Here is a 14,409-nt window from a genome sequence, read left to right on the forward strand (position 1 = left end):
ACTCCTGGAAAAACAAAAACAAAATTACAAACACCCCCCCTCCCTCCCCACCAACCACAACTAGAAAATTCCCCTTCAAAAACGTAATTAAACTTCTATTTAAAGTTGCTCTCATACAAGCTTCAAAACAAGGTGGAGAAAAAGTTTTTGAAAATATGGAAATGGTCAGTTAAAGTATATTAATATTCCATTAGCATTTATTAATGAAAATATTAATATAAAAATTGTCCTTATACATGTGTACAATATCCTTAACTCTGACCTGCAATATATACTTGCAAATTCTGTCAATGTTTGCATGGGCTAAACATTTATTGCTAGCCTGGATTCTGCTGTAGTGTGGGAAGAGCTTTAGAACTCTCTTCTCTAATCCAGTTTTGAAGCTATTTGTGACATTTGTGGATAGAGGAAGCCTGAAGCTAAGTCACACTGAGTGCTCATTTGCATGCCAGAATGCTTGTGGTGCTGAGGCTCGATCTCAGGTGACACATTGAAAACGGTTGGTTTCTGGATGCTTAGGAAGTGAGAACTGTGAATGGTTTGCCCTATTTTGTACTGACATCTGCAGTGGTTGTAAATGAAATTTTGCAGGTAGATCATCCATGAGGGCCTGCTAATCTGCATAGTTTTGAAAAATACTTAGAAGAAATTCCTTTACCAACTGAGAGCTAGCAGTGAGAGGCTCTGCTGCAGTGGAAACTGGTCCAAAGCATCAAGTTTTGCATTTTGCACAGTTGCACTTTTCTCTCCCCTTGCCCATTATTTTCGTAAAAACATGATATTTCTCTTTCTAGATGAATTTGCTTTGCATACTTGCATTCTGTCCATGGGCACCACATCATTACTAGTTTAATATTTAAAACAAAAACCAATTCCTCTAGCTGAATGCTATTGTTTCAAAGTCTAGCACAATGGTGGGTAACCACGTATCAGAGCAATAATGGATCTGGAGAAAAATGGACAGCCATTCTACATTGTTTCCAGCTTTGGCTTCTCTAGCAGTCTTGCTTAACAGTGAGACTGGTGTTGGCTCTGCTGGTAGGATAACTTCAACTGACTTGTATTTCACTTGTTCTGACTTTTCAGTGTGGGCACCTTTGGAACCAATTTCCCCCGTCTTATTGTCAATCAGTTTAAATGGCTTGACAAAATACTTGACAGCAAGGTAAGTACTAATGGTGCAGTCAGCAATATGTTTTCTCCATTTGGTTCTTTGAGCATCCTCAGATGGGATGAGATAACTATTTTGCTTGTAGGTGATAACAAGCACCTACTGCAAAAGTATGGGAGGGGGTCAAGCAATCAAAACATGTTGAAAACCTATGGCTTTTTTTTTAGTACTATATCTAATGGCCATTATGAATCTTAGGATTTGACCCAAAGATCTTAATATGTGAGCTGATAGAAATTTTGATGACAATGATTAAAGTGGAATAGCATGTGCCCCTCCCAAAGCAGAGGACCAAAGGAGAATCTAGGAAATAAAGAGGACTGGACAAGAAGTCTAGCCCACAAAGTTAGGTGTAGGGAAATGCACTGTAAAGTATATTGGTTTCTTAGCTAAGCCTTTATGAAGTTTCAGATGTACAATATATAAAGTTCCAAACTATTAAAGTTTGTTCTCCAGTACTAATTTATTGTATCCAAATGCTTGACAACTTGTTCTTGTAAAGCATAGATGCCATGATGCATTATCCCAGTATGAAGATGCGTTAACCCCACAGATATTGGGGGAATTTTTAATACCCTGCATGTATAAGTTGTGGAATGCAGAACAGCCCCATCTAATACAAATCATAAAAATTTGGATGGCTGAGAACACTAGATATAGAAGAGATGAGGATTTAAGTGAGGGTTAAAGTGATTTCAATGCATCTGCATCTATATTAGGTGTTTGCCCTGATTTAACCAGATTAAAGACAGTTTAGTTAAACCAGTGCAACTGTTCTAATGCAGGCCAAACCTTAATATGTACAGACTAAGGGTCTAATCCTGTAGTCCTTGTGAAAGTAGTCTCATTAAAGTCAGGGGTGAAATGCTGGCCCCATTGAAGTCAGTGGCAAAACTCCCTATGACTTCAGTGAGGCCAGGATTTCACCCAAAGTAAGTAAGGGTACAGGCGCAGGCACCAAATTACTGGAGTTATTATTGTGGGTCAGTGAGGGTAAATAGTGGGGAAGGTATAAGTATGGAGCAACTGTGATCATACTAAAGATATCTTTGACCATTAAATGTCTTGTAGTATTTCTTGAATGTAGGAGAAAATGTACAGTAGTGGATGTCAGGAAGGAACATGTCCTACTCCCTGCTATCCCCACAGCAAAGACAAGATCACCTGCTGGCAAGAGGCCCTTTAGATTTGCAGGCACAGTTGCCTGACACCTAAATATAAGGACTGTTTTTTATTTTCCTTATTTCGGCCTGACAGACCATTCAGATTGTAGCCTGAGGACTTCGAATGTTAGCTGTGCATTTGAAACACCCAGTCAGAAGTCTGTACTGGAGTTAGCGCCTGATGTAACTCCCAATGAAATAAGTGACAGACCTCCCATTGACTTCAATGATAGTCAGGGGCATATTGGCTTGAGTCTCATTTAAAGAGCCTTGATCTAAGGCCTGGTCTGCTCTTAAAACTTGGGTTGATGTAGCCAAGGTGCTCAGGGATGTGAAAATTCCATACTGACCTAACCCCCAGTGTAGACGCAACTAGCTTGATGGAAGAATGCTTCCATCAACCTAGGTACCATCGCTTAGGAAGGTGGAGTTCTTGCAGCAACGGAAAAACCCCTTCCATCGCTGTGGTCTGTGTTTGCACTACAGGCTTACAGCAGCATAGCTATGGCGCCATATCTATGCTGCCAAGTGCCTATAGTGTAGACGTGGCCTAAGTTGTTTTGAACTGAAGAACTTCATAATTGTTTAACTGCCTGGTCTTGTTACTGAAAAGAATGGATGTCAGTGAACCTGAAGAGCTAACTGGATTCGACAGTTCCATCAACACTTTTTGGAGAACTGCTGTTTAGATGGCTAAGAGGTAGATGAGGAGGAGGAGGAGTCTGGTGAAGAATTAGAGATGGAGTCCATATAATTGTTCTAGCTTTCTGTGTTCTCTGCTTCCTTTTTCTATTTTTTTTTTTTTTTTTTTAAATCTGTCTCTGTTGATTACTCAGTACTCAGCTACCATTACTAATAAAGGAGAGCAACTGTCCCATAGTGGTTTGAATGAAAGAGGGTTGTTGTCAATTGTAAAGGCTTGGTTATTTTTATTTTCCAATCTCCTTTGCCCAGCAAAATAATTGGCGTTTTAACAGCAAAATATACAGTGCTTTAAAAATCACAGTGGGATTTAAATTGTCATTTGGCTTAGTGGAGAAGGCACTGGGCTGGGACTCAGGAGATCTAGGTTCTGTTCCCAGCTCTGCCATTGTCCTGCAGGATTATTATGGGCAAGTCACTGCACCTCCCTGGGCCTCAGTTTCCCCATCTGAAAAAAGGGGATTATGACCTCCTTTGTAAAGTGCTTTGAGATTGACTGACTGATGAAAAGTGCTAGGTATAATTATTATTTAAATGTGGTCAATCAAGAGGACAGTGATTATGGGTGCATCCACTACAAGCATAGAGAAATGACTTCATTAAGGACATTGTGTTTATAATGTCATCATTGCTTTGAAAATGTCCTGAGTTTTTGCTGGTGGTTAGCAAGAAGGCCATGTTCCTTTTCTATTTGCTGTGGTGGTGGTGGTGATGAAATTGTCATATGCCAGTGTTTCCCTCTTCTGCAGGATCTCATCATGAAATTAATGCAGATGGTTAGTGTTTCTCCGGTGCCAATCCAGCATGACATTATCACGAGCTTGCCAGAGATCCTGGAGGATTCCCAGCAAAGTGAATTTGCGAGAGAGGTTAGGTAAGGCTGACACTCATGCTGTCTCTTAATCCTCTGCACTGTGTGTGCTTTACTCCCAGCTGCGCAGTGCACCAGAGGTGAGCTATGTCTTTATCAAATTGTGAATTCCACTTTGTTTTGTATCTTCCATTTTGTTGTAGGTGCTGAGCATATGTCTAATCTTGCCCGGGGGCAGGTTATTATGCTGTATCCAGACACTGCCTTGCTCAAGAAGGGTGTGACACACCTATTTGAGTGACTATGTCAGATAGGGGGCATTCCCAGGTCCCAGCATACGTCTCTGCACAAACACCAATCCTCCCTCCAGTGGGGTCAGAGTTAACTCCCTAGATCAAGCACCATGGTCAACAATAAAACAACATTTTTTCTAACTCAGGCAAAGCCAGGAGTAGACCCAGGTCAGGCTCTCTGGCAGGAGTTACACAGACTCCCTTGCCCCGATACACCACCCCCAAGTCTGGCTAGGCACATGCCCAGACTCCCTGCCCCCCACCAATGCAAGCCCTACTTGGGTCAGTCCAACCTGTCTATGCACTCTGATGCTGGTGTGTGCTGTGAGCTCAAACTGCTGGGTCTTGCTGTGCTATCTCAGCAGTCCTGTTGTCTCCAGGCTGTGTATCTGTAAGAGTCCCCATTTTGAAAGCACCAGTGCAGTAGCTGCAAAAAGAAAAGGAGTAGTTGTGGCACCTTAGAGACTAACAAATTTATTTGAGCATAAGCTTTCGTGAGCTACAGCTCACTTTATTGGATGCATGCAGTGGAAAATACAGTGGGGAGATTTTATATACACAGAGAACATGAAACAATGTGTGTTACCATACACACTGTAACAAGAGTGATCAGGTAAGGTGAGCTATTACCAGCAGGAGAGCTGGGGGGAGGAACCTTTTGTGGGCCATTTCCAGCAGTTAACAGGAACATCTGAGGAGCAGTGGGGGGGGAATAAGCATGGGGAAATAGTTTTACTTTGTGTAATGACACATCCACTCCCATTTATTCAAGCCTAAATTAATTGTATCCAGTTTGCAAATTAATTCCAATTCAGCAGTCTTTCATTGGAGTCTGTTTTTGAAGTTTTTTTGTTGAAGAATTGCCATTTTTAGGTCTGTAATCGAGTGACCAGTGAGATTGAAGTGTTCTCCAACTGGTTTTTGAATGTTATAATTCTTGACGTCTGATTTGTGTCCATTTATTCTTTTACGTAGCGATTGTCCAGTTTGACCAATGTACATGGCAGAGGGGCATTGCTGGCATATGATGGCATACATCACATTGGTAGATGTGCAGGTGAACGAGCCTCTGATAGTGTGCCTGATGTGATTAGGCCCTATGATGGTGTCCCCTGAATAGATATGTGGACACAGTTGGCAACGGATTTTGTTGCAAGGATAGGTTCCTGGGTTAGTGTTTTTGTTTTGTGATGTGTGGTTGCTGGTGAGTATTTGCTTCAGGTTGGGGGGTTGTCTGTAGGCAAGGACTGGCCTGTCTCCCAAGATCTGTGAGAGTGAGGGATCGTCCTTCAGGATAGGTTGTAGATCCTTGATGATGCGTTGGAGAGGTTTTAGTTGGGAGCTGAAGGTGATGGCTTCTGGCGTTCTGTTATTATCTTTGTTGGGCCTGTCCTGTAGTAGGTAACTTCTGGGTACTCTTCTGGCTCTGTCAATCTGTTTCTTCACTTCAGCAGGTGGGTATTGTAGTTGTAAGAATGCTTGATAGAGATCTTGTAGGTGTTTGTCTCTGTCTGAGGGGTTGGAGCAAATGCAGTTGTATCGTAGAGCTTGGCTGTAGACAATGGATCGTGTGGTGTGGTCTGGATGAAAGCTGGAGGCATGTAGGTAATCATAGCGCTCAGTAGGTTTCCAGTATAGGGTGGTGTTTACGTGACCATTGCTTATTAGCACCGTAGTGTCCAGGAAGTGGATCTCTTGTGTGGACTGGTCCAGGCTGAGGTTGATGGTGGGATGGAAATTGTTGAAATCATGGTGGAATTCCTCAAGGGCTTCTTTTCCATGGGTCCAGATGATGAAGATGTCATCAGTGTAGCGCAAGTAGAGTAGGGGCATTAGGGGATGAGAGCTGAGGAAGCGTTGTTCTAAGTCAGCCATAAAAATGTTGGCATACTGTGGGGCCATACGGGTACCCATAGCAGTGCTGCTGATTTGAATTCTTCAACAAAAAAACTTCAGAAACAGACTCCAACGAGAGACTGTTGAATTGGAATTAAGTTGCAAACTGGGTACAATTAACTTAGGCTTAAATAAAGACTGGGAGTGGATGTGTCATTACACAAAGTAAAACTATTTCCCCATGTTTATTCCCCCCCCCTGCTGTTCCTCACGTGTTCTTGTCAACTTCTGGAAATGGCCCACCTTGATTATCACTACAAAAGCCCCCCCCAGCTCTCCTGCTGGTAATAGCTCACCTTATCTGATCACTCCTGTTACAGTGTGTATGGTAACACCCATTGTTTCATGTTCTCTGTGTATATAAAATCTCCCCACTGTATTTTCCACTGCATGCATCCGATGAAGTGAGCTGTAGCTCACGAAAGCTTATGCTCAAATAAATTTGTTAGTCTCTAAGGTGCCACAAGTACTCCTTTTCTTTTTGCGGATACAGACTAACGCGGCTGCTACTCTGAAACAGTGCAGTAGCTGGCTCTCTGCTCAGGAACTGTTAGTTCAGACTCTGTACCCATGTGCTCTGGTGTCTCCCTGCCCCAGGTGGTCCATAGTTAATTCTGTGTCCTTGTTCTACAGTGGCACTCCCCCAATCCCTCAGCCAGTCAGTTTCCGTAGAATAGCAGGAGGTTAGGGGTGGGGAAGAGCGAGGGGAAGGAGGAGAAAGGAAGGAGATTGGGGAAGGGGTTCTACCCAGTCCCATAACTGTGACTGAGAAAGAATCACAGAGCAATTTAGGGCCATCAGCTCTAATGTGTGTTAAATACTGAACCATCCACAGAGAACAATGGACTGTCTACATCAATGCCTAATTGTGGGGGAGGGAAGGGGCTGGAGTTTCTCAGCTTGAGCACACGGCAGAAGTGGTTAGAGACTATGGGTATGTCTCCACTAGAAATGTAAGTCGACCTGTATTAGATCAATTTACAGCCACTGTAGTAATTACAGTGTCTACACTGCCTTCCTTGGGTCAGTGGTGTGCATCCTCACCAGGAGTGCTTCCACTGACTTAGGGGAAGTAGAGCCCTGTCTCTCAGCTCCACAGGCAGCTCCCTCCTGGGAGCCTGGCTGCTCCACAGATTTCTGGACTCTCAGTGGGCTGTCTCTGTCTCCTCCCTCCCCCCAACCCCCATTCCCCACTGAGAGCGGAGAAAGTTGCCTGGGGCTTCCCGGCTCCCACATGGGAGCAGGGTCCATTCTTGCCCCAGCTCCCAGCCAGGAGAGGGGTCCAGCCGCCTCCAGCTCTCCAGGGGAGCTGGAGGCAGCTGGACTTTAGCTGGCTGGCTTTCTTGTCAATTTCATGGCAGGATGAAATTGACAAGACAACCAACAACCCATGTAAGTAAGGCAATGCAGTGTCTACACCAGGGGTCTCAAACTCAATTTACCTTAGGGCCAGTGTCAGTCCTCAAATCCTCCCAGCGGGCCAATAATGTCACTCATGCTGCCCAGAACCTGCCCCTCCAAACTCTCTCCCCCCCTCCCCCCCCAAACTCCACCCCCACCGGCCTAAGGCTCTGGGCGGGAGTTTACCCTCCTAGGTCTGGGGTAGAGGATTGGGGTGCAGGCTCTGGGAGGGAGTTTGGTTGCAGAAGGGGAGAGAGATTGGGCTCTAGGATGTAGTTTGGGTGGGGGAGGGAGTCTGGAGGTGCAGGCTCTGGGATGGAGTTTGGGTCCTGGGTGCAGGCTCTGGGCTGGGGCAGGGGGTGGGGGTGCAGGAGGGAGAGGGTGGAGTTGCAGGCTCTGGGAGGGAGTTTGGGGGCGGGAGGGGGTGCAAGCTCTGGGAGGGGGTTTACAGTGCTTACCTGGGGCTCCAAGGCCTGGGGGCCTCCGTGTGCTGCTGCCCCTGGGCACCACACCCACAGCTTCCCATTGGCTGCAGGGGCGCTCCCGGTGGGGGCAGTGCGCGGAGGCACAGCCCTGCCCAAGGGCTGCAGGGAGGGGCTGGCAGCCACGTGGAGCAAGCGTGCAGGAAGCCGCTCAGCTCTGATGTGCTGCTGCTGGTGGGCGGGGCCCCGGGCCATTTTAAATCGCCCGGGGGACATGTGGGGGCGGGGGTAGAGAGGGAGGAAGGCCCAGGGACAGCAGGCGGGGCCAAGGGAGAGTCCCGGCCCCAGAATTGCTGGAGCCCCACGGTCCACATTGGGAAGGTTCTTGGGCTGCAGATGGCCCGCGGGCTGGGACTTTGAGACCTGGTCTACACAGACATTGTGTTTGCCCTAACTACACCAACATAAACCTTATGCCTCTCATGGAGGTGAAGTTATTATGTCGGTGGAGTGGAGTACTTTTATTGGCAGGAGCAAGGCTGTAGTGTACACACTGACACAATGATGTAAACTGCCTCAGGTCGACCTAACTGTGTAGTGTAGACCAGCCCTATATTTAAGAGGGGTGGCTCTCTGCGAAGGTGGGCTGGCCATCGCAACATGTAAGCAGAATGGGCTGGAGAGAGAGAAGGCAGGAGGGGCTCTGCCTAGACTGAAACACTGGCAAGACTCTGGACTCACAAAAGGTGTGAGATCAGATTAAGGGGAGGGTGCGTTTTAGGACATTGTTTGTTTTTAAAGATCTATAACACTCTATTGCTTTCTAAGAGTAAAGGGACTGTGGTTAAAAACTTCCTTTGCTAAATCTTTCCTGCCATCTTCTTGAAGGGGTTGAATTAGAAGCCAGTGTGCCAGTAATCAGGTGGAATTTAGGGAGTGCATGTCAAAGCAATTGCAGGGCTTGGGAGATCTGAGGCATTGGTTTTAGGGACGAGTGTGGTTGGATTGTCATCCCATGATCTAAGGAAGGGCTCAGACAAGAGTTATGTGCCTGGGAGCATGCTCTAGAGACTCAGCGCCAGAAACAGTGACTAGACTCTACCCCAGCCCAGGGGGCTTAGAAGCACATGCTGCTCATGAGTGGGTCTCTTACAGCAGACTGGTGACTGTCCAGAAGAGAGCACTGGGACAGGTTGTACCAACACATGGTAGTTAATGTGTTAGCTAAAACATGTTAAACATACACCTTTTTTCTAGTAAAAACATGGCCTTAGACTTAAGTTTTTGTGAGCAGTGACTGTTTTTTACTCCGTATAGTGCCTAGCACAGTGGATACCTGGGGCCTCTAGGTGCTACTGTAATAAAAATAATTCATAATAAAATTAAATATCATGTAATAATATGTATGTACAAGGTGGCAGAATTAAATTTGCCCAGGCAACTTTTGACTGCTTGGCTGAGTAACCTTAACGTTCTTTTAGTGCTGGGTGGTTTTTTGTATGTACTTTCATACATATTTTTAAAAAGAAACTGAAAAAACAGAAATTCCATCTCATGGATCCATACTGACCCCTGCTTGGGTCATCAGCACATTTTGAACCAAGTACCTTTTGCGCCACAGCACAGATTTTTACTACTTGAACAAAAGGAATAGATGGTAACGGCCTAATACTGTTAACACTTATGTTGACCAGCCACCAGTGGGAACACAACATGCACTTTGCAAGTTGCACAGTATCTTACATAATTGTCTACAAGACAGCAGAGTAATGTTGGGATCAACATTTGTGAAATCTTTTCCTGGCTTTGGAGGGCAGTGAGTTTACTGGTTACAGACAGCACTGTTAATGACCTTGTGCCATCACACAGTGAAATATGGGCAATAATACTTGCCTGCCTCTTACTGTGTTTATTGAGCAAGTCCTCACACCCCTGTAACAGGCTATGAAATTCAAATCATTATTAACACCAGTCAGTGGAAGGTGGCTCCCTGCTCAGTGCACTTCCCCCCCAAGCCAAACGGAAAGATGCTGTTGTTGTGCTTGTGTCCTGTCTGGGACCATGTCTACACTACGGGGCCTATTCACAGCTATGCATATCCTCACAGTGTAGAAACAGCCTGCACTGACAGAAGGGGCATTTCTGTCTGTGTAGGAACACCATTTCCCCAAAGTGTTCTGTCGACCTAGCAGCATTTACACTGCGGGTTAAGTCAACTCCTATTTTGTTTAGGAGTGTGGATTTTTCATACCCATGAGCGATATAGCTATGTCAACTTAGATTTTAAGTGTTGGCCAGGCCTGGTGCTCTAACTCTGGGTCTATGATGTAGGAGGCTGGGCCTGAGAGCATGACTGGGGCATGTGGAAGGTCAGTGGGACCAGAGCATGCTCAGTAACATGGAATGTTCAGAAATTTTAAGAACAAAGCCTCTAACAAATCTCTACTGAGCGTGGGCAAATGGGTGATTTTTAGAGCTTTATAATTTGGCCAAATCTGAGTGGATTTTTATAGGGGTGATAAAAGGCATCTCACTGACCCCAGGACCAGTCCTTGCCAAATTTCAAGTCCTTGCTCCATCTGAAAACTGAGGCTTATACTGGAAAGTGCTAGGCATTGCTTCCAGTCCTGCCCAAAATAACAATGAGAAATAGTAAACTTTATTCCTCTTCATGTCCACTTCAATTATAGTGATCCCAAATTCATTGTGTTCAGACAGAAGCAATCTTTTCCAGAGTAACCATTTTCTATAGTGCCTCTGGCATATATTTGTCATTGTTGCAGAGATTCTGGAGTGAGTGGAGAAACTGCTGACATTTTATAATTGCATAATTCCACTTAATAAAAAACTCTTATTTATTTGTCTGTAATCTTTTTCTTGTGTATCAGCCAGCTGTTAAAACGGGACACTCGCCTAACTGTTCCGATCCTGGATGCCCTTTCCAATTTGGATCTTGACGCAGGACTTTTGGCTGAGGTAAGAGATTCTCTACTAAACAGAAGCGTAAATATTAGAGCTGCTCTGATCATTCCTAGTGTTGTGTTAAAACCCAGCTCCTTTGAGTCTTTCTGTGCCAGCCAAAGTGGGAAAGGTGGCAGGAATGTCATTTGAATCTCTAAGCCTATTACATAAAATTGTTCTTCAGAGAAAGCAGTGAATTGAGGATGACTTGTATGAGATTTTCTGGCTATAATGCAGTGGTGTGATCTCAGAGGATGTGCCATCCTAACCCCCTCAGTTAGCAACTGTTTATGCCCTGAAACATAAAGGCTTATTTCCCTTATTGTTTTTACCCTGTCTATTGTAAATGGATGTTCTCATTAGGCATGTAAATTTCTAATCCTTTGAATCCTATTAAACTCTTGGCCTCAGTGATAATATTGTGATGGAGAATTGTTATTTTTTAAAAAAATATTCTATCTTAAATTTGTTGCCTTCAATTTCATTGACTGTCCCCTTGATCTTGTATTATGAGAAATGGTAAATAGGAGCACACAACTTACCATCTTCAGACCCATTCATTATTTTGTGTCGCTCTACAATGTCCCCTCTGAACTAAACACTCCCAGCCTTTTCAGGCTGTTTTCATATGGAAGTCGCTTCAGCTTCTGATAATTTCTTTTGCCCATCTCCAAAGCCCTTGTTATCTCTGCTCTTTAGTTTTTGACGTGTGGTGACCAGAATAGAATCCAGTATTCTAGGTGAGAGCATCCTATTGATTTATATAACATTCCATATTCTTCTCCAGCCCCTTCCTTTGCATCCAAAGATCAAGTTGGTTTTATTGACCATCACTGACATTGATCAGCAGTTTTCACTGAGCTGTTTACAAGAATTCTCAGGTGTCTTTTCTTGAGTGGCTCTAGTCAATTTAGAATCCAGAAACATATGAGTATTCAGAATATCCCTTCCAATGTGTATTACTTTGCACTTGTCAGCACTGAATATCATTGGCAATCATGACAGGTTTCAGAGTAGCAGCCATGTTAGTCTGTATCCGCAAAAAGAACAGGAGTACTTGTGGCACCTTAGGGACTAACAAATTTATTAGCACATAAGCTTTTGTGAGCTACAGCCCACTTCATTGGATGTGGCAATTCATTGAATTGGCAATCATGTTGCCCATTCCCTTAGCTTGCCATGGTGGTGTTGCCCTACTCCCTGCGAAATTCCTCGCTATCTTTTCCAGCCTTGCCTATTCTAAATAATTTTTTTTATAGATTCCAAGGCCAGAGGGACTATAGTGATCATCTAATCTGACCTCCTGTATAACACAGGCCAGAGAACTCCAAAATATTTCCTAGAGTAGATCTTTTAGAAAATCAACCAATTTTGATTTAAAAATTGTCAGTGATGGTAAATCCTCCCCAACCATTGGGAATGATTTTTCATCATCTGCAAATGTTGCTACGTCATGGCTCACCACTTTTTTCTGGGGATCTTTATTAAATATATTAAATAACTCCAGTCTCGGTTCAGAACCACTGGTCACCTTTCCCCATTATGGAAATTCCACTGTGCATCTCAAGGTAAAAAGAGAGAAAGGTCTGTGTCATTGGGTGTATAGAACCCATGCTGGCCTGGTAACCAAGAAATTAAAGCAAGAACTGCCAATCAGCACTGATCCTCACAGCCGCTGCGGGAGAAAAAGAGCTGAGAAGCAGAGGGGTGGGGTGGCTGTCAGAGGAGCAAGCAGGTCAGAGAAAGAGGGTCCTGTCAACAAGCTGGCGAGAAGCCTCCCCAGAGTGACAACAGCTCAAAGAATGGATGACCAGTGCCACAGGCCGCAGAAGCCTACGGAGCCAATGGAAGTAGGAAGGAGCTCAGAGTATTGTAGGAAAATTGTTAAGGACTGATTCTGCCTGCCTGAGTTAAGGGTCCTGGAATCTAGTGGATTGGGTGTGCCTGAGTTCCCCTACCAACCTCTTAACAGAGACTTAAAAGCCAAAGGGGGTTCCAGGCCCCTTGAGGAAAGGACCAGATAACCCCTGCCAACCATAAGGGGAAGCCCATACACCCCAGTGGGACAGAAATTAATGTCCTTGCCTCCAGAAGGACTATAAAGACCCAGACAAGAAGGGCAGACTGACTGCCCTGTCGATCTGACAAGACTGCGCAACGCCCTGTCTAACCAAAGGGTGGCACTAATGCACTGGGGCACCAGCTCATGGTCTGTAAACAGGCTTGTGGGCTGCCTTTCAGAAATGCTGCTGCACATGGAGGCAAAGGAGCCAGAGAGGACAGTTTATATCTATATTGATGACCTCTGCTGCTTGTCTGACTTTGGCCTTTTAAAGGGACCCCATTGTGGATCATGATTTCTTGGAAAGTGGCTTGGAGGAAGAGCTTTGAAATGGGAAAGAGCAGCCATTCTTCCTGTGTATTAGCTGAGGGAGATTCAGTGACTCGGCACTGGGCTTAGTCTCTGTGTTTTTGTTTTGTCTTTTATTAATACTGAATGCTGCTGAAGAAGACACAAGTGGCACCATTCTGCAACCCCCTCTCAGAGTGAATCCCTGCTAATATAGCATCAGTCATGACTGCTGACTGGCAGTCATTATTATGAGGTGTCACCTCATTGTCAAGGCAACACCTGCAAGATAACTGTACAGCAGAGTGAAAATGTAGAATGGAGGTGAGATACAAAGGCTTCTCCCAGCCGGAGCCTATGTACGTGCTGAAATGGTACAATTCTCATGTTCAGGTTGCTTCTGAGCACAATGCCGGTTGTTTGTTTGAGTGTATTAAAGATTATTTTATTATTTACATAGCCCGAAAGGGGTGCTAGTGGTCTATAATAAACTTTACATTTCCCTGGCACCCCAGTCTTACAGATGACACAATATTGCTCTTCCCTTTAGGTGCGGCAGTCTGCTATGATCATTGTGCCTGCTGTAAAATTGGAAGATTTGCCTGTAGTAATCAAATTCATTCTACATAACATCAAAGCTGTGGATGCAGTAGAGGTACAGTATTTACTCTGTCACAGAGAGGAGACGTACAAATGAGTATTCTTTAGGAACACAGGAATGGTCATGCTGGTATAAACCTGTGGGCAACGTAGTCCAGTGTCCAGCTTGGCAGAGATCAGTGCCTGATTCTTCAGGAGAAGTTGAAATACTCTAATAATACTCCATACTGCTAAGTACTAAACCCCATAAGGAATTTATTCCTGACCCCCATTGTTGATTCACTTATGCCCTGAAGTGTGAGGATTGAGAGCCCCTCCTGTGCTCTGGGTATTTTTCAAGCCCCTTTGTTATCATTTGTTTTTTAAAATATGTTTTGCAGAAAGTGACAGGAATTTTCTTTAAAGGGCCTTTCCACAAAATTCATGTGTGGTGGACTTACCATCCTGCGCCCCTCTTTCTGTCTCTTTTGCAGCAGGCCCTTTAAATTTCCCTGGTCCAGCTTCAGCTAGGCTGGCTGCAAAAGTCTTTCAAAATAAAATTACCTCAAACACAAAACCTTGATAGCAACCCTCCCAGTGCTGTTCAGGAGGGTTGTTTCCCATCCCTCTTCCACAGCCTTGGAAAGGGACTGTGGGTCA

The 14,409-nt window shown here is 44.7% G+C and overlaps 1 protein-coding gene across 1 annotated transcript in view; it reads left to right on the forward strand.

Annotated features, from left to right (window-relative positions):
* FANCD2 (FA complementation group D2) overlaps positions 1 to 14,409 on the forward strand; it is a 202,334-nt gene that overhangs the window by 17,593 nt on the left and 170,332 nt on the right. Inside the window, exons 8-11 of the mRNA XM_074958397.1 lie at positions 1,087 to 1,165; positions 3,786 to 3,910; positions 10,748 to 10,835; positions 13,721 to 13,825. Of these exons, the coding sequence (XP_074814498.1) occupies positions 1,087 to 1,165; positions 3,786 to 3,910; positions 10,748 to 10,835; positions 13,721 to 13,825 (397 nt within the window). The remainder of the gene's footprint in view (positions 1 to 1,086; positions 1,166 to 3,785; positions 3,911 to 10,747; positions 10,836 to 13,720; positions 13,826 to 14,409) is intronic.

Source organism: Natator depressus, chromosome 7 (genome assembly GCF_965152275.1).
Source record: "Natator depressus isolate rNatDep1 chromosome 7, rNatDep2.hap1, whole genome shotgun sequence".
Taxonomy (NCBI): domain Eukaryota; kingdom Metazoa; phylum Chordata; order Testudines; family Cheloniidae; genus Natator; species Natator depressus.